The sequence below is a fragment of the Pteropus medius genome, unplaced genomic scaffold (genome assembly GCF_902729225.1).
Source record: "Pteropus medius unplaced genomic scaffold, Ma_sr-lr_union100, whole genome shotgun sequence".
NCBI classification, from domain to species: domain Eukaryota; kingdom Metazoa; phylum Chordata; class Mammalia; order Chiroptera; family Pteropodidae; genus Pteropus; species Pteropus medius.
The window spans coordinates 1,706,943-1,729,944 of record NW_024347788.1 but is presented as its reverse complement, the minus strand read 5'-3'; the positions used below and the strand labels follow the sequence as shown (position 1 = coordinate 1,729,944).

The window sequence follows — 23,002 nt, the reverse complement described above, 5'->3', positions numbered from 1 at the left end:
TTAATTAATGAGATGAAATATAGCACATATATATATTATAGCCTAAATAATGTACTTTCTAACTAGTAAACTCAAACCTACATTGGGTTGTGATATTTTAAAATAAGAATAACTCAACACAGGAAAAAATCATTTGTGCTAAACTAACATTTAAAAGTCATTAGTGATTCCTGTTTTTTGAATAAATAATATGGTAACAACTAAAAGTTTTAGAACAACTTGGATAAATAATTGTATTATATATATTTACCAGAAAAAAAATTTTGTTTTAAGGCGAGGCAACCATTGGTTGACCTCACAGATTGCAAGGACCTTGTCAGCTTACAATTCCTTTATTTTTTATTTTTTACGTCTACAGCACCTGGTCTTCCTAGGTGGTCTCCCATCCAAGTACTAACCAGGCCTGACCCTGCTTAGCTTACAAGATCAGACGGGATCGGGCTTGTTCAGGGTGGCATGGCTGTAGACAGATGTACCAGAAAATTTTGATATGAATTTTTGATGTCTACTTTCTCATACAAACACTAGGTATTTTTGATATACCTAAATATTCAAATGTTCGCAAAGGACATATATACATACATGATTAGATTGCTTCCCTTATATTTCTGTATTTACCAGAAGGAAGTTACATTTTTTTCCCCATTTTTCTAATTGTAGTTTTTTTCAACTACAATTGACATAAGATATATTAGTTTCTGGTATACAGCATAGTGATTAGACATTTATGTAACTTGCGAAGTAACCACCCCATAAGCCTAGTACTCGTCTGACACCATAAAGTTATTATGGTATTATTTACTGTATTAGCTATGTGTTACTTTATATCCTCATGATTATTTTTATGACTGCCAATTTGTTCTTCTCACTCCCTTCACCTTTGTCACCTGGTCCCCCAAATCCCCTCCCATTTGGTAATCATCAGTTTGTTCTCTGTATCTATGAGTTTGTTTTGTATGTTTGTTTATTTTTAGATTCCTCATATAAGTGAAATCACATGGTATTTGTCTTCTTCTGTCTGACTTGTTTCATTTAGCATAATACCCTCTAGGTCAGAAATGGCAAAATTTCCTTCTTTTTGTATGGCTGAGTAATATGTACCACTTCTTCTTTATCCATTTGTCTATCAGTGGACACTTAGGTAGCTTCCATATCTTGGTTACTGTAAATAATACTGCAGTAAACATAGGAGTGCATATATCATTTCAAATTAGTGTTTTGGATTTCTTTGGATAAATACCCAGAAGCGGGATTGCTGGATCATATGGTAGTTCTATTGTTATTTTTTGAGGAACCTCCATACTGTTTCCCACAGTGGCTGTATCCATTTATAATCCCACAAGCAGTGCACAAGAGTTCCCTTTTCTCCACATTCTCTCCAATACTTGTTTGTTGATTTATTGATGACAGACATTCTGACAGGTGTGAGGTGATATTGTGGTTTTAATTTGTATTTCCCTGATGACTAGTGATGTTGAAAGTCTTTTCATATTTCTATTGGCTGTCTATATGTCCTCTTTGGAGAAATTATTCTGTCCATTTTTTAACCTGATTGTGCTTTTGGTGTTTAGTATGAATTCCTTATATATTTTGGATACATTCTTACTGGATGTATCATTGGTGAATATATTCTCCCATTCAGTAGACTGTTTTTAAATTTTTCGATGGGTTTCTTTGCTGTGCAAAACCTTTTTGGTTTGGTATACTCCTATTTGTTTACTTTTTCTTTTGTTTTCTTTGCACAAGGAAGCATATTCAAAAAAATATTAGAGCAATTTCAGAAAGTTTACTGCCTGTTTCTTTCTAGGAGTTTTATGGTTTCAAGACTTACATTTAAGCCTTTCATCCATTTTGAATTTATTCTTGTATATAGTATAAGAAGGTAGTCTAGTTCCATTTCTTTACATTATCTGTCCAGTTTTCCCAACATCATTTATTGAAGAGACTGTCTTCATCTCCATTGTATATTCTTGCCTCCTTTGTCATAGATCGACCACATAGGAGTGAGTTTATTTCTGGGCTCTATATTTTGTCCCATTGATCTTCGTGTCTGTATTTATGCCAATGGTATCATGCTGTTTTGGTTACTATATCCTTGTATAGTTTGATATCAGGTGATATCTCCAAATTTGTTCTTCTTTGTCAAGGTTGCTTTTGCTATTTGGGGGCTTTCGTGGTTCCATATAAATTTTAGGATTATTCTAGTTCTTTGAAAAATGCCATTGGTATTTTTGATAGGGATTGCATTGATCTGTAGATTGCTTTGGGTAACATGGACATTTTAACAATGTTAATTCTTCCTACCCCTGAGAATGGCATATCCTTACATTCGTTTTTATCTTCTTCAGTTTCTTTCTTCTTTCTTCAATGTCTAATACTTTTCTGAGTATTAGACAGTTGTTTTTTTTTTTTACCCCCTTGGTTAAATTTATTCCTAGGTAATTTATTTTTTTTGATGCAATTATAAATTAAATGGGATTTTAAAAATTTACTCTTTCAGATAGTTCATTATTGTTGTATAAACATACAACCGATTTCTGAATATTAATTTTGTGACCTGCTACTTTACTGGATTCATTAATTAGTTCTAATAGTTATTTTTTTAGCAGAATGTTTAGGTTCTCTCTATATAGTATCATGTAATCTGCAAAAAATGAGTTTTAGTTCTTCCTTTCTGATTCAAATGTCTTTTCTTCTTTTGCTAGTTTTGGCGAGGACTTTTAATGTTGAATAGAAGTGGTGAAAGTGGACGTTTTTGTCTTGTTCCTGATCTTAGAGCAAAAGCTTCCAGCTTTGCACCATTTGCCTTTCTCTTGCCGCTTTTAAGATTCTTAGTTTTTAACCTTTGGTATTTTAATTATGATGCACCTTGGTGTGGGCCTCTTTGGGTTCATCTTATTTGGGACTTTCTGCACTTCCTTGACTTATACATCTATTTCCATCACCAGGATAGGCAAGTTTTCTGTTATTATTTCTTCCACTAGGTTTTCAATCTCTTGCTCTGTCTCCTTCTGGTCCTTCTATGATACAAATGTTGGTACACTTAATTGTTGTTCAAAAGGTCCCCGAAGCTATCCTCATTTTTTAAAAAATTCTTTTTGCTGTCATGATTGGTTGTTTTCTGCTATCTTGTCTTCCAAATCACTAATTCGATCTTCTACATCATCCAATCTGCTGTTGATTCCATCAAATGTCGTCTTCATTTCAGTTATCGTATATTTTATTTCTGACTGGTTCTTTTTTATGGTTTCTCTTTGTTCAGGTTCTCACTGAATTCATCTATTCTTCCCCTAAGTTCCTTATAACTAGTATCCTTATAACCAGTAGTTTGAAGCAGGCCACCTGTGTGGAAAAGCCACTGGGAGAGGTTCAGGCAGGGCATGGGAGTCGGGTGGGACGAGGGCAGGGAGTCACCAGAGCAGGTTGAACGGCATTAGCTAGATTAATGAAGAGCTCAGATTTGGTGCCCTCCTGTGTCTGCCGGCTGGGTTGGGGGAGGACTCAGCAAAGGAACAATGGCATCTGAAAGTAATTCTATCCCAGAGACAGTTGTTCTGACCGCTGCAGTCCTTACCCTGAAGCCAGATAACTTAGTTTCTCCTATATGTTCCTGGAGCTTTCATGCTGCTGCCCCAGCACTGGAGCTCAGAGTGAGTTTGTGAGTGCGTCGGTGTGCATGTCTTTTAAGAGCTGCAGCGCCTACGTCTCCAGCAGCTGGCCATCTTGTTCTGTCTTCCTAGGACGCAATCCTAGGAAGACAGAATCACAGTCAGATGTCATGAGGACTTGTCTTTCCTGCACTGTTGTCCCAGGCTGGGGAGCCTGATGTGGAGCTGGGACCCCTCGCTCCTCAGGGGTTACCTCTGCAGCTGAGATTTCCCTCCTCATTCTTAATCGCCACACTCTGGGGATGGGACCTGCCTGTTCTGCATCTCCTCCCCTCCTCCCCGTCTCCATGTAGTTGGCGCTTTATATCTTTAATTATAAGACTTTCGTTCAGCTCGTCTTGAGGAGGTTCTCAGTGATGGTTGTTCTAATTCTGTTGTGGTCGTGGGAAGCAGCGACCACGGCATTTACTTATTCCACCATCTTGAGCGTAAGTCTTTACTTCCCTTTTTATATTACTTTCTTTGATTGGGAAAATTTGTTAGCAGCAGACTTTTACTTTTGGACAACTCAGCGATCACTTAGTTGTCTGTGTGTTCTTGCCAAATTCTCTATACTGACCTGAGAGGAAGAGGAGGAGAATCCATTTGGGATTTGTCATTGGCCTGGCTGAAATGTGCTCATCAAGGGCACTGAGCCATCAGATGGTTTCAAGTTGGACTTTTACCTTCCAATTTGAATGAACAAACTGCTCGGAAACACAAAAGTGGACCTGTCTGCCCTCAAGTTAAAGGTCATGAACATAGTTCTCATTTCCAGTTGGCTAAAAGATTATGGATATTAAAACCCTAGCTATACCCCCACTCCCTAGTTGAATGCATACTTGTATCAAAGAAATATCTGCAACAAAAATGATCTGCTTCTTAGTTGGTACTTATCTCTATTGACTGTTTTCTTCTTCTTGGCTATAGTCTTCCTAGTCAGGCCTGCTCAGAACAGGCTCCTGTCAGCGAGCGAGGCAGTGTGGGCCACTGACCTGCAGGAGGCCAGCCACTTGAGTTGCTCTGCCAGCCGTGGGCTCCCGGCCCTCCTGCTAGAAGGTTGTCTTTCAGCTCCTCAGACAGATGCTCTGGGGGCTGACCGCCTGATTTGGTGACTTCTCCTGCCCCTAGGAGTCTGTCATCTTCGCTTCTCTTTATTTGCCAGGCTGCTTCTCCCTGGTGGCTGCTCCCCAGCTCCAAGTTTCCAGAGTATTGACCTGTCACCTGGTATATCCAAACTACCTGGCTGAATTTCAGTCGTGTTTGTGAAAAGCGTTAAGTCTTTGCAAAATCATGTAAAAAAACAAACAAACAACAACAACAAAAAAACCAATAGAATTCTTTAACTTCTTTCCTTCCTGTTAAGTTTCCTGCTGTCTTAAATATGTAAATGTCCTTTACTACTCTTGATTTTTAAGATTCGTTTTCAGAAAAACAGGAATTGTAACGGGAGGGCAAAATGCACTTTTCAGCGATACATACAGTTTATTCCCACACTGGCTATGGACAACACTGTTTCCCAATATCTATAAACAGGGCCTGGTTCATAGTTCTAATTAATGAACTTTATTAAGTTGGAGCTGAAAGGAGGCAGCAACTTAAACAAGGAAATAAAAAGCAGTGGACCTTGCCAGACTAGTTCCATATAACTGTATTTTAACTGAAGGTAAAAGAGCAGTCACTGATAGCAGGTAATAAAGCAAAATAGATGCTTAGACACACTGCATAGCAGTTTATTTCCAGCTTAGCCAGCGTATGCTAACTACAAAAAAGAAAGCATTTTTTTTTCCATTTAGTGCAAGTAGCGAGTTTATTTTCTTTGATATAGAATTAACAAAGTTAATTTGATGCCCCAGATGAAGTACAGTTGTAACATTTGCATAAGAAAACTTTCCTTGAAACATTTCTTCAGATCTTTGTTAAAGTTATTGATTGTCAGATCAAAGAAACTGCAATTTCACAGAAATCGAAAAATTTGTTACTTGGGAAGTTTCATAATGGCAATTTTATCCCAGAGTCATAATTACCGGGGGTGGGGGTCGGGGGGCTGGGGAGGTGGGAATCCTCTCTTTTGGCTAAGAGTGTCGGTAGTACTGTAAGATTGTGTATGTGCAATTCACACAAAAGCTTGTGCTTTTTTCAAAGAGCGCACTCATTCCTAGTACCTCATTTTTGGAAATGTGCTTGATGGTCTTATAATCTCCTACAGGGTCTAATTAACATGAATTCGATAATGATGGTAATGAGCTTACCCATCATTTCCTCACAGTTCTGTTATAATCAGTTTTATATTTTTGATGCTTTGATAAGAGCATGTGGATCCCAACTCAGGAGCAACCTGTGCCTGTATAACGCACATGGACATGGAGCAACACTTGACATTCATTAATGCTGACAACAGTGAAGAAAATACCATCTTTCTAAGTCGCTGTAATTTTTACTTAAGAACACACTGCTGAACACATGGCCACCTACCTGTTCTCTAAAGCATTACATATAATTTAAGCACCAAATATAGAACACATGAATACCAGGTGACCAAAAAAAAAAAAAACAAACCAAAAAAACCCCACAAAGCCCCATTAAAGTCCATTATAATCTTGAATAAGTCAAAACCTCAAGTATATAGGAAAAGCATTGCAATCATGTATATTTAGCTTTATTTTTCTAATATATACCATAATTTAAAACTATAAACTTACATAAAAAGCGTTTTTTTTTTCAAGTGTTATGGCTTTGAGCATGGCTTTATATTTGGCTGAATATTTTTTTTTTTTTTTTTTTGCAGTTTAATTTATAAAGCTCGTAATCTTGCCAGTAGGGCTTCGACTTCAGGAACCGAGTCGCTTTTAGAAACAGAGCCATGGAGTTCTGCTTCCTTCTTTCTGTTGCTTCCTACACTGAACGTGTCCTTCTTCTCAACCACCTGGCTCCTCCCCGTAGACGTATTAGTGTCTCGATTACCGTCAAGCTCCCTGGCGACCGGAGTCCTTGTTGAGTCGCACTTGATATTGTAGTGTGAACGTGACCCTTCCGTCGAATGCACTTTCTGATTTTCTACAGTAAGGAAGAAAGATAAAATTGATTGCTGTGATAAGCAAGAACTGCGCATGTTACAAAACAATTTTAAAATAGTTATTCTCGATAAACAAGTCCTTTTCAACTAAAAATATTCAACAAAGTGAGGTAGATTTAAAATAAACATGTAGAGGTTAAGAATAAACGAAGATGTAAATAGACAATCATTTCATTAGCGCTTATGCTTATTTCTTTCTTTATGTCTGAACTGCCTACCACTCGGTGATTTATCAAAGCTCGGTTCTGTACTTCATTCAGGTCTCCACTCAAATGCCATCTAAACAGAGAGGTCTTCTCTGACCATCCATCTAAAGTTACGCTCTTTTCTTCATTCTATTTCCTTAACCCCCATAGATCTCATAACCACCGGACACATCGTATACCTGTTTACTTGTCCACGGTCTATCTCTTTATCAGAACGAAAGCCCCGAGACATCAGGAACGTTGTTTTAAATACTGCTATCACTTTGGTGCCTAAAATGGCCCTGGAGTAAAGTGGATGTTCAATAAACATGCACTGGGTAACGAAATTATTTCCACATTCTCTGACCCAAGATAAGCATCAGTTTGAATAACGAGGTTCATTTTCTTTTTGAACAAAACCAAGGAGGAAAGTTTCTAATAGGAATTTAGAAAGTCAATGATTTCCCCTAAAAGAAATATTGAATTCGGCAAGTTGTTAAAATTTCCTAGCAAAACAGAATTATGTCATAATTTAATTGTCAAATACATACACGTACGTATTTTCTTTTACTGGGTAGGTGACAGTGATGCTGACTTATCGAGGCCGAGGCTGTGAGGAGAGAGTTGCAATGACAAAATGGCTCTGGCTGACTGACTTTCACAAAGAACGTGAGATTTGCTTTTAATTAACTGACGCTCACACGGCACAGCCTAATGAGTGATCTCTCTCAAAGATCTCAAACTCTGAAAAGAAAAAACAGACACCCCCGATATTCCTATAACCTTGAAGAGGGCTTGAAAATGGCTTCAACAAACCTGACGTGACATTTAAAGTTTTTTGGTTATTCGCCGAGAGATGTTCCATTATCCCAATGGTAATGACTTTGGAGCACAAGCAGTCACTCATGACAGTGTGTTTTATGTGAGTGCTGAAAACTCCAACGGAAAACAGCTTGTACATTAAAAGGTGGCTGCCGAAGATATTTACTGCACTGTCATTTTTTTGACCGGGGGCTTTCCGGTGATGGATGAGGATTTTACACACTTTCTTGGACAATTTCAATTTTAGAAGGATGATCACCTTTTCGCTGTTGGAAGAAAAATAAATACACTTTTCCTATCCCCTTCTCTATCGCGTGGGTAATTGTTACTCCAAAGTAAAAATCTAACTGAGCAGTGACTTTATAGTTTACAATGTACGCATTGCATTTGTGGTAAGGAGCCCAGGGCACGTGGTATTCCCGCAGTGCCCATGACCGATCCTGTCCCCAAAAGTGTGTGAAACCTGCATTTGCTGCCAAGTGCAAATTTTCCATCAGCCTACTTGCTCCTTCCCCCAAATGTTCCTCTTTTCTTGTCATGTGATTTCTTGTAAACGACTCCATTGTGATGATTATCTCCAAGAAGCCAGTTTATTCTGCTACTGGGCAACTCCAGTCAAATGTGTGATGGCAGAGAAGAGATTAAATGGGCTAAAATATAGGCCTATAATATATACATTATTCTGTACCTTCTAAGGCTATCATGTGTCGAGCCCAATTCCGCATGCGACCAAGTGAAAAGAACATGGGATTTTAAGGCAAATCTGGGTTGAAATCCACACTCCGCCACTTGGCTTTCACAGGTGACTCAACCTCTTCGAGTCTCAGGTTCTAATCAGCCTCACAGGGTACTTGTGAGAATCAGATATGTCTTTTTCTTCCTCTTTCAAAGCTTTCCGAGGCAGGCATTTACCACCCAAGGCTTAGGACTTTTTCAGATGCTCTGACCTTTGTAACTTTCTGGTGACCGTACCAGTAAGGGCTGAAACAACATTTTATTAATAGCTTGTATATCTATAGCACCTTTATTTATAAAGCATTCGTTGCACTTTAAACATTACCACCCTCATTTTATAGATTGAGAGGTAAAAGCAGGAGGAGGTTAAGTCATTGCTTAGACTTAGTTACTGAGTAAATCAGTGGCAGAAGCCAAATATTGTCTCTAGAGATGCTAAGGCTGTCTTAAAGAAATTTGAAAAGCTTTTTGCCAAGGAAAAGTGCTAAGTAATTCAAAGCTAAGTCTCATAATAACGATGTCCTGTACTTATACTTCAGAATGCTTTCTGACACATTTAATTCTCCCAATAAATTTATAAAGCAGATAGTATACCCATATAAACCACTTTAGCACAGTATGTCCAAGGTCATACGTGTACTTCTTTCCTTTCCTGGTTTCATTTATAGTCATAAACTTCAGGTACAGCCTGAATGGCACTACAATTCCCTAGTCCGTGCATCTTCCATTCTCCTAGGCAACTATTTCACACCTTCTCCTCTTTTCAAATGTCCATCGTGTTCTTCACTCTCACTTAACTCATTCACAGAAGGAGGCAGAAGGGAACTCCCACAAACTGCCCCACACCGACGTTTACTGTCTGCCCTGCCCACCGCACGCACGTGCATGCTCTCCCTCCACACCCCCAGGCTCTGCTCTGCCACTGGGGACGGTCCCTCAAGGCGAGCACCATGCACTCTTGTCTACTCAAGGACATCTCTCTGGCAGCTGTGTCCTCACTACTGCATCTTAAAGGCTGCCTTCCTCGTGTGATCACGCCCTTCGTCATGCAAGTATGTTGCAACAACCTAATAATCTAGAGAAAAAAACCACTTCGACTCCACGTCCTGCTTGCTCCATCTACTACCTCGGGTGTTGACTGCCTGTATAACAAAGATTCTCTCAGACTTGCCATACCTACGGTTTCAATTCTTCTCTTCCCATTTTTCTCCTGAACCCACTCCGATCATGCTTTTGACCTCTACTCTTCTAGGTCACTAATACACTGTGTGTTGCTAAAAAAACAAGGATTGTCTATCCACTTGGATATTTCGGTCCTCTTTCACCTGTCCTATACCAGATCCAAGGATGAAATGCCCAGCAGAGCCTGGCTTTTCCTTTTACTATTTGCTCTTTGAACTTCTTTGGAGGCTTCAGTGGATAACAATGGGTGGGCCAATGCAGGCAAGAGCATTTGTGCCCTTTGAGAAAACTCTGAATAGCTAAGAGCTTGCTTGAAAGGGGCAAAATGATAAGAGGAAAAACCAAACTGGTATGTAACCCCTCTGTGGTTTTAGGTAAAGAATCTTTCATAAGAAAAAGACAATATAAAAAAGAAAGAGGCCTTTCCTGAAGCCAGTGAAGAAATAAATGTGCACAAGCATTCTTTAAAAATGAGCTTACAGCTGTTAGAAATTCCAAGGTAACAACTCCTCACTCCAGCCCTCACGTTTATCTCTCAGCATCCCAACAGCCCCCATCCGGGTCCCCTGCCATGGGCCATCTAAACTGTAGAACTGAGAGAGTCGCATCTTAAATTGAGAAGCAGATAAATGAAATTGGGTTGGAAGAGACTCCTGTCCCACGGTAACTAGAAAAAAAAAATGTTTATAGGTAGAGGAGGGTCCCAAATTGAAAGTTACTTTTATACAGAAATTGTATTATAATGTTGGTTCAAGGCCAGATGTCTTTTTCCATTACTATTATTTGCAAACATCTACTGGCGGCTATATGTAGGCTGAACTGAAGACCATGCACTTACTGCACTTAAAACATGTACTTAGTTTCTAAATGGTTCATTTCAAACATCAGGGAGATGCTTCAACCCCGCATGTTGGAAAGAAATCCATAATAGGAGCATGAAATAAATTGTAATTTCAGGCTGGTGGGCTTGTCCTTTCCATATGAAGTTAGACAGTTCCAAATACAAGATTACATACCTGGGCACATGAACCGTTTCAATGAAAGGTAAGGCTTGAGTATCAAGAAAAAGAAGCATTTTCTATTTCTTGTCAACTTAGATCCTTATCAATATACATTTTTAAATGGAAACTAAAAATATTAAGGCAAAGTAGAATGATTGTTGAACTCTCCAAAGAGGAAGCTTGCGGTAGTATTTTATGAATTAAGTCCAAGGCTGCTGTGTGCTCCCCACTGACCCCGCCTTCCATATTACAATTGATGTCTGTGAAGAGGAGTCTGACCTATCTAGAACTATTGCCAATATCCAAGGCCACTAGTCAGTGCCGTACAGATCACCAAGGCCCAGCTGCGATTTTCAGTACCGGTTCAGTAAGGGAATCTGAGCTTCACATCTTGTATTTACGTTTCCATGGAAATGGAGAATACATCCTATTTTCTTTTGAAATAAGTGAGTTTTCCCATCTTAATCTAATTCCTCCTATGATTCTTACTATAAGAATTGATTCTGGAGTCCCACCACAGCTTGTTTTCTGAAAGTGAATGAAAAGTTGAAAATTGTTGAAAAGTTGAATGGCTCTTAAATACAGAGGATTTACTGGACTTGAAAATGATAATAAAAGCCTTAAATTACATCAGTGTTGGAGCCCACATGACCTTTGGCAGACTACAGATTTAGATGACAAAGAAAGCTAAAAAAAAAATAAATAAACAAACCCCCCCAACATCCTGACCTAACATTTCCATTGTTTCTTAAAAGACAGAGAATCCCAGGAAAATTGCTGACAAAAAGTAAATATAACTATATGCAACTTGGCATCCAAATGAGGAAACGTTTCAGCCAACAGTTATGCTTCTTGAGCTAAGAAGGCAAAGGCCCTGGCTGACAGCCCTTGGAGAAAACCCTCTCTGCTTCAGGAAATATCAGTTATGGTTCAGAAAGAGGCATTATTCCCTTTAAGTCACTATTGATCCCCCCATCACATTGTGGTTCTAATGGGCATGAGCTTCTTAGAAGTGCCAACTCTCAGATGAAATATAAAATTGAGCTCCTGCCTTTTGTGGTCAATGGTGAGCCTGTGGCAGCTTTGACAGGAGGAAGAATATAGAACTCTAGTGTCCTAAACTGACTGCATCTGTTCAGTCGTCCCGAAATTTGGTCTCTCCTTACAATTCTTTTACTGTTTGCTCTTAACTATTACTTTGACCTACTAAGTAGCCTTTTGTTTTCACCCCAGCAATGACTTTATTTGGGTGAGAGAAAAAAAAATGACCCATAAATACATTTTTTAAAGCACTACTGGGTCTACATGACAGTAAAGTGTGTGACAAATATATGTTTTTAATCTATGCAATAACGGAAGTTCGTGCTGACCGCCAGCAGCCCATATCCCTGAGGTGTCCGTGGCTTTGAATTACTGACGATACAAATAATTGTCTTCCCTTGGCTTCATTTTGCCATTTATATTACATTTTACCTTTTAAAATGAAAGTATATAGAAGTGATAAAAAGAGCAAAAGGGCATTTTGTATATAGCTAAAATCTTTTAGGAGTGCCTAGAAACTCTTACTGAACCGATTACGTAGAAACAACAACAACAAAACAAAATAATCACTTTCCCAATTCAAACAAGACAGACAAGGCAGAGGATGATAAATAGAAGAGATCTCTGAATAGAGGAGACACTTGACAATTACATTAGAACTTTTTGCGGGGCAGAAACTCATCGCATATACATTTCTGCTCAGCCTTGTTCTATATCACTGTCCTCTAAATAAAAATTCAAAGATAGCACGGCCATTTTGCAATTTCCTTTGCTGGGCCTTCCTAACTGATAATCGGACTAGCAGAACTCCAGATGGGGCAGGCTCCTGAGCACAGGGCGTGCAGGATGAATCCAGCCTCTTTCTTCTAAAGAGAATAGTAATGTAAACCTTTCCATTCAAGGACTTATCGTCCTGATTTGTAATATATTACTTGAGTTGACTGTCTTTCTCTATATTTGCTTCTGTCTTTCTCACATGTCTACCCAATTATTAGCAAATTCCAATTTGGCTTTCATCTGTACCTCTGTATTGAAACCGCTCCCCGCAAAATTATCAGACGCCTCACAATTCCTAAACTCAATGGCATTTTCTCATGCCTCATTTTCTCTTATAGCTGCAACTTTATAAAATGTGTGTGATAAAAATTTGGTCATTCTTTTTCCAGGTTACTGGGAGGTTACCTCAAAACCCTAGAAATTCACATAGTGATAGGAGTGCCTTTGCTATTCATGGCGGACCCCTAGCTAGTTTATGGTAATGAGTGACTCAGGATGGGGGATGGCCACATCAGAAAGACCAATCATGTGACCTATCAATCATGTCTACGTAATGAAACCTCAAGACAAACTATGGACACTGAGTACCAGTTGAGTTTTCCCAGTTTTCTCAGTAATATGTACTGTCACACATGGACAATATGATGAGTACTGTCACACACTGATGTGCTTGGGGGCGGGGTCATGTATACCTGAGGACAACAGAAGCTTCATGTTTGGAGCCCTCCCAGAACCTACCTGAGGTGTGGTCTCTCTCTGACTGGTTCTGACTTGTCCTTGTACTGTAGTAAAGCTATAACAAAGTATAGCACTTTCCTGAATTCTAGGAGTTGTCGTAGCAAATTGTCAAACTTGAGGGGACAGTAAATCCCCCCAAAGTTGTAGCCAGCTGGTGTCTGAAGTAAGGATAGTCTTTTAGAGGACTGTGACCGGTGAAGTTTGTCCTAACTCTGGGGCGCTCATGTCATAATTATAGAATGTTATTCATAACTTTGAGTATTGTATAATTAATATCAATATCATTGTGACCTTTATAGATGACTATTCTATACTTTGCAAATATTTTCCCTATACATCCACTCATGACTATGCCTCTCTCCATGTGACCATTTCATCCCCTGCCCACTTTTCCGTCCTATCTATATTCTCTTGACCAAGATCTCTAGGAAGGAGACTTCCACATCTGCACCTCCAGCCCTAATGGGAGAGCTTCAGCACTGTGCCTACCTCAGCCTCCGGAAGCACTTATATTTCAATACCCTACCATTACCTCAAACGACACACTCTCAAACCGAAACTTCATGTCCAAAGCAGCTTCTCTTCATACCAACATACTGAAACCAACCCGTTCTGCTATCTGTTACTGACAGCTGTCTCAGGCTACTCTGCACGTATGGTCAGCAGTGTGTGGCTTACCAGCTATTAAGTAAATATTTCTAAAGGACACAAGTGCCTGTCAGCTAACAGATGACAGATAGTAAATAACTTGATAAGTTAATCTGGTGGTTTATGAGGAAGAGGGTGAAGAAATAACACAGAACTATGGTTTGATATTGTAGTTATTAAATACATACTACATATATATGGTAAATCCTTTACATGTCATTTTAAAATTTTTCCCAACAAACCTAAAAGATAATTACTAACAACTCCATTTTATAAATGAGGAAACTGAAGTTTAGAGAAGTCCATGAACTGTCACAGCCACACTAACTTTGCTATTTGCCTCTGGCAAACCCAATCCAAATCTTATGCCACCCTGGCTTGGGGGCACATGACTAGGTCACAGCAAATAGACACATTGTAAAGGGTACTTTACATTTGGGAGGTTTGAGAAAAGGCTGGTTCTTAGTGCTAATAACTAGGAATCTGTATTGAAAAATAATCGTATAGTAAATAAACACTATACGACCTAAATCTTTTCCTGAAGCCATTTCTAAGCAGCATCTTATAGTGTGCGTTCGAGTATTTGCCTTTATTTTTTATATTTCCTAATTTGACATTTGTTAGCTATTTCCAATATACAGGTGTTTTTCTGAATGAGTAACTTATGCCATTGCAATTCCATTTCATTTCGATTCATAGAATCATGAAAACTCAGGACTGGAATGACCTCAGTTACTTAGTAGAACCATCTGAGTGAAATTCCACTCACTCAGCATCTTATCAAGTGGTTGTCTTCTAGCCTAAGTTTAAAGACCTCCAGCTATATCCTCATGATCATACAAGTCAATAGATTCCTACTTTGGACAGCTCTAATAATGAAAAGTTTTACCTTACAGTTTTCTAAAGTTTGTTTCCCTGAAATCTGAGTCCCTGGCCCTACTGATTTTTCTCATTAAGGCTACACTGAGTTTAATTCCTCTTCTGCTCACTGGCCCCTCTACTATTTAAAGGCAAAGACCGCATTCCCCACGCCTGCTCTCTGCCAAGTCAGACAGCCATAGTTGCGACTGTTCTTCCTTGAGGTTAAGCTTCAGTTAACTCAGAGTTAATCCAGTGAGTATTTAGCCACCATGCTAGGTGCTAAGTCCTTGAGACATTTAGGATCCTGTCGTTTTTATTATGAACATGCAGAATTATACTCAGTTAGTAGTAGTTCAAAATTCTGGGAAGAACCAAACCTAACTAGTCCCATAAAACAACAGAATTACATGCTCACGTTCCTTTACTTCTCCCCAGCCTACCGCTATGTATATCTTAGCCATGTCTAAAAAGTAGTAATATGTTCAAGTAATAAAAAAAAACCCAAACTCATATCCATCTAACTCTGATCTAACCTGCTACAATGTCAGCTCCATGAAGGCAGGGATCTGCCTTATTCACTGTCGTGTCCCCAAGTCTAGTAAGTCTTCGCATAACATCGTCCATCTACAGGTTCTTAGACACTGCAGATTTAAGCAAAACGACGTATAATGAAACGATGTAGAACGAAACCAATTTTACCATAGGCTAATTGATATAAATGAGAGGTAAGTTCCTACAGCATATATCTGGTCACAAAAACATCACCAAACTTCTAAATAAAGACCCAAGACACTTCTAATATTAGTTAATGTGAGCTACACACACACATCTAAGAAAGGTTAAAAGGAAGAGAGTTATTTTCTAGCTGCTCATTTCAGCTCAGTTCATTTTGCTTCAGCACTGGCCGGAAGCTGTCCCAGCAGCTCAGGGCACAGGGTGGACATCGACCCTGGACAGGACACCCTTCCATCACAGGGTGCATGCACCCCTCCACTCACTCAGACCGTGACAATTCAGACATGCCAAGTCGCACTGTGTACATCCTTGGGATGTGGGCGGAAACCAGAGAACCCCCCCAAAAAAAAAACCAACGAAGTGAGATTGGGGAAGGTGCTGCAGTAATTCCAATACAGACAACGTCTAGGACAGAATGATTTTTTCTCAACAATGTTATATAATAAATGAGCTTGATTTAAACAAAAGATATGTTATTATTCTAAGATTGAAGACCGCTGTACTTAGAAGTAGAAGTGTCAGTTTTTTAACAGTGGAGCACATTATTTCTCAGAGTGATCTAACAAAGTAAATAAAGTATAATTTTAACAATTAGCTTCACTTATTGTTGATAAATACTTTAACTTTCCCTGGGACCAAAAAAAAAAAAAAAAAAAATAATAATAATCCACTTCAGAATAACATTACCCGAACGACAAACTGATGACACATCGTTTTTGATCAATGTGTATTTTTGTGCTTTCTGGCCTCTTAGGAATAGCATTGAGTCTAGAACAGTTGTCCAGTAGAAATATAATGAGTCACAAAAGTGGGCTTCATAAACGACTTAAAATTTTTTAGAAGTCACATTAAATACTGGGAAAAAAATCAGGAGAAATTAATTTTAAAAATGTATTTTACTTAATAAAATGTCTATTATTTCAACATGTAAGCAAAATAAAACATTGATAAAATCTTTAACATTCTTTTTTTTGGCACTAAGTCTTTGAAATCAAATATGTATATGACATACTATATTTCCATTCAGACTAGTCACATTTCAAGAGCTCATGAGCCACATGTAACTACTGGCTACAGATCTAGACTCTGGAGTTTCTAGCAATGCTCCTACATGTAACATTTCTGAGTGGTATTTTTATAGAATAGTTCAGTGATGAGTAACTTCATCTCAGGTTGGATTTTGTACTAATAATTATTAAAAATAATTTAGAAATTATGACAAAATATTTTTTAAAACTTTAAACAGTTCAAATTGGAATAATCCATATTTCCATATTCTACTGGAAATTACTATTGTTCATTTCTCTAGATTTACTAACAATACTTCTGTGATTTACCATAGGTCACCATGTAGGGATGTGTAGTTCACGTGGCTAGAGCAAAAGTTACAAAATCAAAATCACAAGCCACATTTCTGTATGGGTTTGTATTTTGGAATCTGGTCCTCTGTATTAGGGATGTGTGTATATCTGCAATTTATTTACGTAGCTCAGACCAGTAAGCTTGGCTTTGTTCTCCAGTCACAGATTGCACACTAACCGTGTTAGTTATCAGTAAATACGTGCTATTTGAATCACACAGAGAAGTAAATCGCAGTTATAAATACATCCCTTATACTGAGGGAAAAAATCCCCCAATATATACCTTACTGAAATTAGATCAATAAATGAAAGATAACCTATAACAAAATCAGTTATCACAGAAGGAAAATGCTTTGCCAACATTTTTTTTTTTTTAGCTACATTAAAAAACAATCAAGCGAAAGCATGCAATGTTCTACATTTTAGCATTTCCTTGTGATTCTGTTTCCTATAAAGAGGAAGGAACGGTTGTACTGTCCTAGGTAATATGGATTGATGTAGCTTCTGTGAATGGTAAAATAGACAACACGGCGAAGGATTAAAAATACAGTCACGAAGCCGAACCCTAATAACGACACACCCACGTTTGGGCGTGCTTATCCAGCTGCCTTGAGCATGGAAAACCCAGGCTACCACTGACTCCTCTCCTTTTACTTCATAGTTCTGTACTCATTTTAGTAAATCAGTGAAAATAAGAAGGAACTAACTTATTAAATGTGACTCTCCTTTCCAAAACGAGATTGACCTTTATTTCTTGCCATTCTCCTATTCAAATTGGAGCCAAGGTGCGGAGTTGCCACTGTTAGCTGACAGACTCGCCGTTTCTGATTGTTTTGTTCGCAGCCCAGCAGCATTATCTCGTACTGGATGGATGGCACCAAGCTTCATTATGAAATCTGAAACTACTTCTAAGATTTTGGTTTCCTGTATTTCTAGAAAACGAATGGACAAAAAAAAATCTGGCATGAGTCATGGACGTTACCTTGAGCGAAGGGCTCAGGCTAGTACACTACTGCCTCCTACTGTCAGTTTGAAGAAAGTGCGTGCCTCAGAGGGCCTCACTCGACCTCACTGTTTTCACTCTATTTACAGATTTAAAGATCACTGGCTGCCTTCGGCCAAAGTACAATTTTGCATCCTATGCCCTTGGGTTAAGAACCTAGGAAGGCATGTGGATGTTTTATGAATTTCTCTGAACTCTTTCCCTGCTTAGAATACTAGATCTGTTACAAAGATCCAGCAAACACCCTATCCACTCAAAAAAAAAAAAAAAAAAAGACGTTTTAATTTATAAAATAACGTTTGTTCTTTTGAAATTATTTTCACACTATTTTGTTAAGATTTTCATTTTTCTCTTCCTCCTTTCCCTATAAAGCCTTACCACGCATATCTGTAAGAAAAAGGCAAGGGGAAAAAAAAATCTATGTTATTTTAAAATCTTTTAGCAGCTTTCTCCTAAATAAATATCGATGAAATAAAAATAATATAGAAGGAAATAATGTAACGATTCATTAAATCAGAAGAACGTCTACACGTTTTGAGTTATGTATCTAACATACGGAAGGAATACGTGAGAATTTTGGGTAAATATAAACCACTCATTTCTAGAATGAGTATAATGGGATCAATGACTTGGGTGCTGGTTGTAGAGTCCCTTGTGCTCAAGCTGCAATTTGATTTCTGATGGTTTTCGCTGAGTAAAAAAATCTCGATCCTCATTTTAAAGGTGAGATTTTTGATCTGCGAAATAAATCAGGCACAGAAGGCCCTGCCTAGAAGCTGTTCCCTTTTAATGAGCAAACAGTGAAAGCAATAGGTCAATGTTACTTCAGTTATTTTCTTGCAAATAAAACGTTAAGTTTGGTTCCAGGCTGCACCGAGAGCTCTGAAAACCTGGTTTCCGTAGCGCTCTCGTTTTTAATGCAGCGCAGGCTGAGGCCGTGGCTCCTGAGGCCGTGGCTCCTGGACTCGATGCACACACACAGATGGATTGGAACACGCGACTCCCTCTTTCCATTTACCGTTATAGATTCCTGCCTCGGGATTCTCGAGCCAGCAGGGCCTGTTGCTTTAAAGACCTGCTTCTATTCGTCTTCCCAGGACTTTGGAGTATCTCTTGTCTCTATGGTAACACGAAACACAAAGCGCTAGAAATGGACCATACAGCAGGCAGAAAATAAAGGAATTAGTGCGCATTACACTTGGTAAGCTAAAGAAGGTGCTGACAGCAGGAAAATGGACAGAGCACAAGATGTTGCAAATATCACTTGTTCCATTTCTTGTATGTTCTCTTAAAAGCTACAAGTGTTAGCTCAGAAGAAGCCTTAAAGTATATGGAACTTTATCTTCTATATGGTATTTGAAATAAACAGTTATTGGATATCCACATTAACCATAAATGTCCTGCAATTTATGGTTCATTAAACTAATGAGATGAAAGTTCTCAGCTAATCGAGAGATAATGTATGAAAGGAAAAAATTAAATATTCCAGTATGGTTTGTTAAAGACAAAGGAAACTGTGTTACTATCACATGACAGAATGTTCTCTTTTTTATTACTCAAACTTAAGATAATATAAATGTTCTTAGTGTTTTTCAATCTGGGGCATCATATTAAATGCAGTATATTTTTAGTTTGGTGGCTCAGTAATCAGAGAGTTTATGCCCCAGATTATTGGTCATTTCCAATCTGTTTCTTGGTCAAAAACATCATCCTTAACTCAACGATGGAGTATATGAGCAATAATTCTGTTCAATTTGAATCTGAAAATATTCATATTGACCCACATTATGAATATTATTCATACAGACATTTACTACATAGATATTCTGTCACTTTTTAAAATATTTCATGAAAATATGAAATAATGCTTAACAACAATGCATTTCAAGCACCTAAACAAAGTTGATTCTGAACACTGTTCTTTGAGGCAGTACCCCACCATTTAGACTAGTAGAAACTTAGGGAAGCTAATCATACACTCACTTGTAGAACTCTGTTATCAGAATCTGAGCTTTCTTTCCATAGTCTTAGGTATTTCGTTTCTTAAACTCATCAACTGAGATGCAGCTATAAGCTATAGCCACTAGAGGTCAGACAGTGACACCTGTCACCAATCATTACATTTAACTGGGCATTATAGTATCTTCAACAACTTTTAGTGACTTAAAAATTACGGAACATAATATATTCTTTTACAACTATTACAGCACAATAATATGTTTGCCAGTTATTCTATTTCTAAAGGTCTTAGATTTTGCAATGCTACTACCTATTTTACTGGCGGCTCCCATTTAAGTGGAAGAGGAAAGAAATCACTGCATTTAACGGACTGTAGAAATCTTCGCAGTTAATGGAATCCTATGAAGTGAAAAGGCCTCTTCTGGAATGGAGCACAGAAGTGATGTGTTCTGCAGTCTGTCTGTTTGGAATGTTCACGGACCTTCCAATAATCATCATTTTATTTCTCTTATGTAATTATGTCTATTTTCTCCTGGAATATACAAACCTTATTATCTTACATGTTTAGAGCCCTACTTATCAGAGTAAAAAATTAGAATGTGTGTGTGTCAGTCCTTATTTGTCCGATGACGTTTACTATGTGACAAACCAAAAATAATTTGTTAAAATTACAATTTCCGATCCACGAAGGTGGAACTCAGATTTAGTTCTAACAAAGACATATTCACTTTCTCACCGTGTTGTTATTACAGTGAATAAAATTACAATTAATAACATAATTGTCAGGTATTTTCTCCCCATTTCAGGTTTCGTTTTACAAAAGACCAGCTATAAAAACAATATTAATGTGTTTGAGCGCTTACTAAGTGCCTGCCAGCACGAGGCGTTTCATGTGTATGTGATACAGCCTGATGGGGTCTGACTTATTCTGTTTCACAGATGAGGAAGGAGAATTTTGAAGGGTTAAAAACTTGCCCCACATCAGGGTGTAAGTTATGGTGGAGCTCGGTTTCAACTCCAGTTCTGTAATTCAGCTCTGGGCTCCAAACTATAGCACCATCCTTTAATTTTTAAAAAATAAACCCCAAATGCTGAAAGAGAAGCAGACAGGATTCCTATATTAGCACAAAGAACCAAAGGACACTGAGACGCTTCCTCTTCACGGATCTTGTTTCTGATTAATACCTGAAACATCGATTGAGCTCCCTAGTTAAACAGAACCAGGAATATTTGTTCCAGGGTTTTTGCTTGTATTGTATAAAGCACTGCCTATGCTTAAAATGCAACATAACTACTCATTCACAGAAGAAGCAAAATCTATGGCGCATATTAACTAGTACATTAGAAAATACAGAAAGCTAATTTACGGTGGTCCAGATCCCCGTGGCAAAGGTTCCAAGACCACAGTGGGTGTGTGAAACCAGACAGTACTGAACCCTGCGTATACTATGTTTTTCCCTACAGATACATACCTGTGATAAAGTTTGATTTGTAAATTAGTCCTAACAACAATAAAATAGAAAAATTATAATAATACACTATAATAAAAGTTTTGGGGATGTTATTGAGTAAAATAAGGGTGACTTGAACACAAGCACTGTGATACTGAGACAGTTGATCTGATAAGCGAGATGGCTACTCAGTGACCCATGTCCATATGCAGCGTGGATATGCTGGACAAAGGGATGATTCACGGGCAGGTGGAGCGAGACGGTGCGAGATTTCTTCACGTTACTCAAAATGGCATGTGATTTAAAATATACATTATTTCTAGAATTTTCCATTTAAAATTTTCAGAGTGCGGTAGATGGCGGGTAGCTGAGACCAAGGACAACTGAAATTGCGGAGCGCAAAACTGATAAGGGAAGAACTATTGTATTTTGACATTATTATACATAAAAACTTTACATTTTAATACTATTCAATCTGTACCAAGTAGAGTCCAGAGATACAATGTCCCTTATTTTTTTTTAAATAAAATGAACTAGGAATGCCTTAATCTAAATTTAAAAATTTAAATTTTTGAATATATTTCTCTCACCAGTAATCCATGCTTGAATCCAAACTACTATTCTTTTAGGAAATGGAGCAATTTCTGAAACTGAGACATGTATTTGAATGTTTTTTAGTTGTACTAATGCAGTGAATTCTATGTCCGTAATAACCTTTGATCCCTCAAAATCTCATCAAATGCTACCTCTCGATTTTTCACAAGGTGATGTCACTTGCTGATGAACTTTCATTGTACTTCTCTCATATGTTGTGTATCCTGGTCCGCTTGGTGTTATGGTTTTGTGTGTCCCTACTACACTTAAGAGTTAAGTGACAACACCATGAGCTCTTTAAGAGTAGGGTCTGTGTTCTTCTCATCCTTTGAGGTGTTAAAAGCAGTACTTTACATGCAGATATGCCATATTTCACTATAAGATTCTACATTCAAGAAAGCAGAGACTACATTTTACTATTTTTTGGTATACAAGATGGAAAAACGTGCTTTCATCCACTTAGTATATACAGTGGGCTGTGCTGTACAAAGTGTCAGGGGTATCACAGAGAATGAGTAGACATGGTTCCTGCCCTCAGGAGTCCTACCGTCTAATCACACCGATACATCTGTATATACAGAGAGCTTTGCTAATTATCTTCCCTTTTTAACAAGGAGAAATGGCAAGACCGCTCGAAGTGTTTTTGAGTGGTCCATTCTGCCTCTCATTTTTTTAAATGCATTATTAGACCTTGTATTTGGTATGGCTTTTAGCAAAATCAGGATCCATGCCCCTTAAATAATAAACACAATGTCTAAGTCCCATGGGTGTGTTAGATCTCAGAAGAAAATGCTTAGGGCTGGAGTTGGGGGACTGTCATTTGTAACAGTAGATGATGAATGAAGGAGCGAACCATGTCGAAGGTAAAGCGCCTAATTAGAATACCGTCTAAGGAGAACTAATGAACTAGGCTATAAGGGGGAACTGCTTGAAAGGCAGGAGACAGGGAGAGAAAAAAGGAGGCTACGTAGGCTATATAGAAACACAGGTATGGAGCTGATCACGTCGGAAATAGTTCGTAAAGGAAGATGTGAAGAAGAACAATATGAAGAAGGAAATGGATTTGTAATCAGAAGTCCCGAATCCGAGACGCTTCTGCTCCAGGTGCAGTGCAGAAGAGGGGCTGCCTGCACTGTTCTTCCATGGTGGTTGCGTCCTGCTATTCTTGTGTCGATTTTATATTAAA

At 38.3% G+C, this 23,002-nt stretch overlaps 1 protein-coding gene and 1 pseudogene across 1 annotated transcript in view; both read right to left on the bottom strand.

Annotated features, from left to right (window-relative positions):
• Positions 1-349: 349 nt before the first annotated feature.
• Positions 350-468, bottom strand: LOC120614553 (uncharacterized; annotated as a pseudogene).
• A 4,896-nt stretch (positions 469-5,364) lies between these two features.
• DIAPH3 (diaphanous related formin 3) overlaps positions 5,365-23,002 on the bottom strand; it is a 425,074-nt gene continuing 407,436 nt past the window's right edge. The window contains exon 27 of the mRNA XM_039877169.1: positions 5,365-6,704. Coding sequence (XP_039733103.1) covers positions 6,442-6,704 — 263 coding nt within the window. The 3' untranslated portion in view covers positions 5,365-6,441. The remainder of the gene's footprint in view (positions 6,705-23,002) is intronic.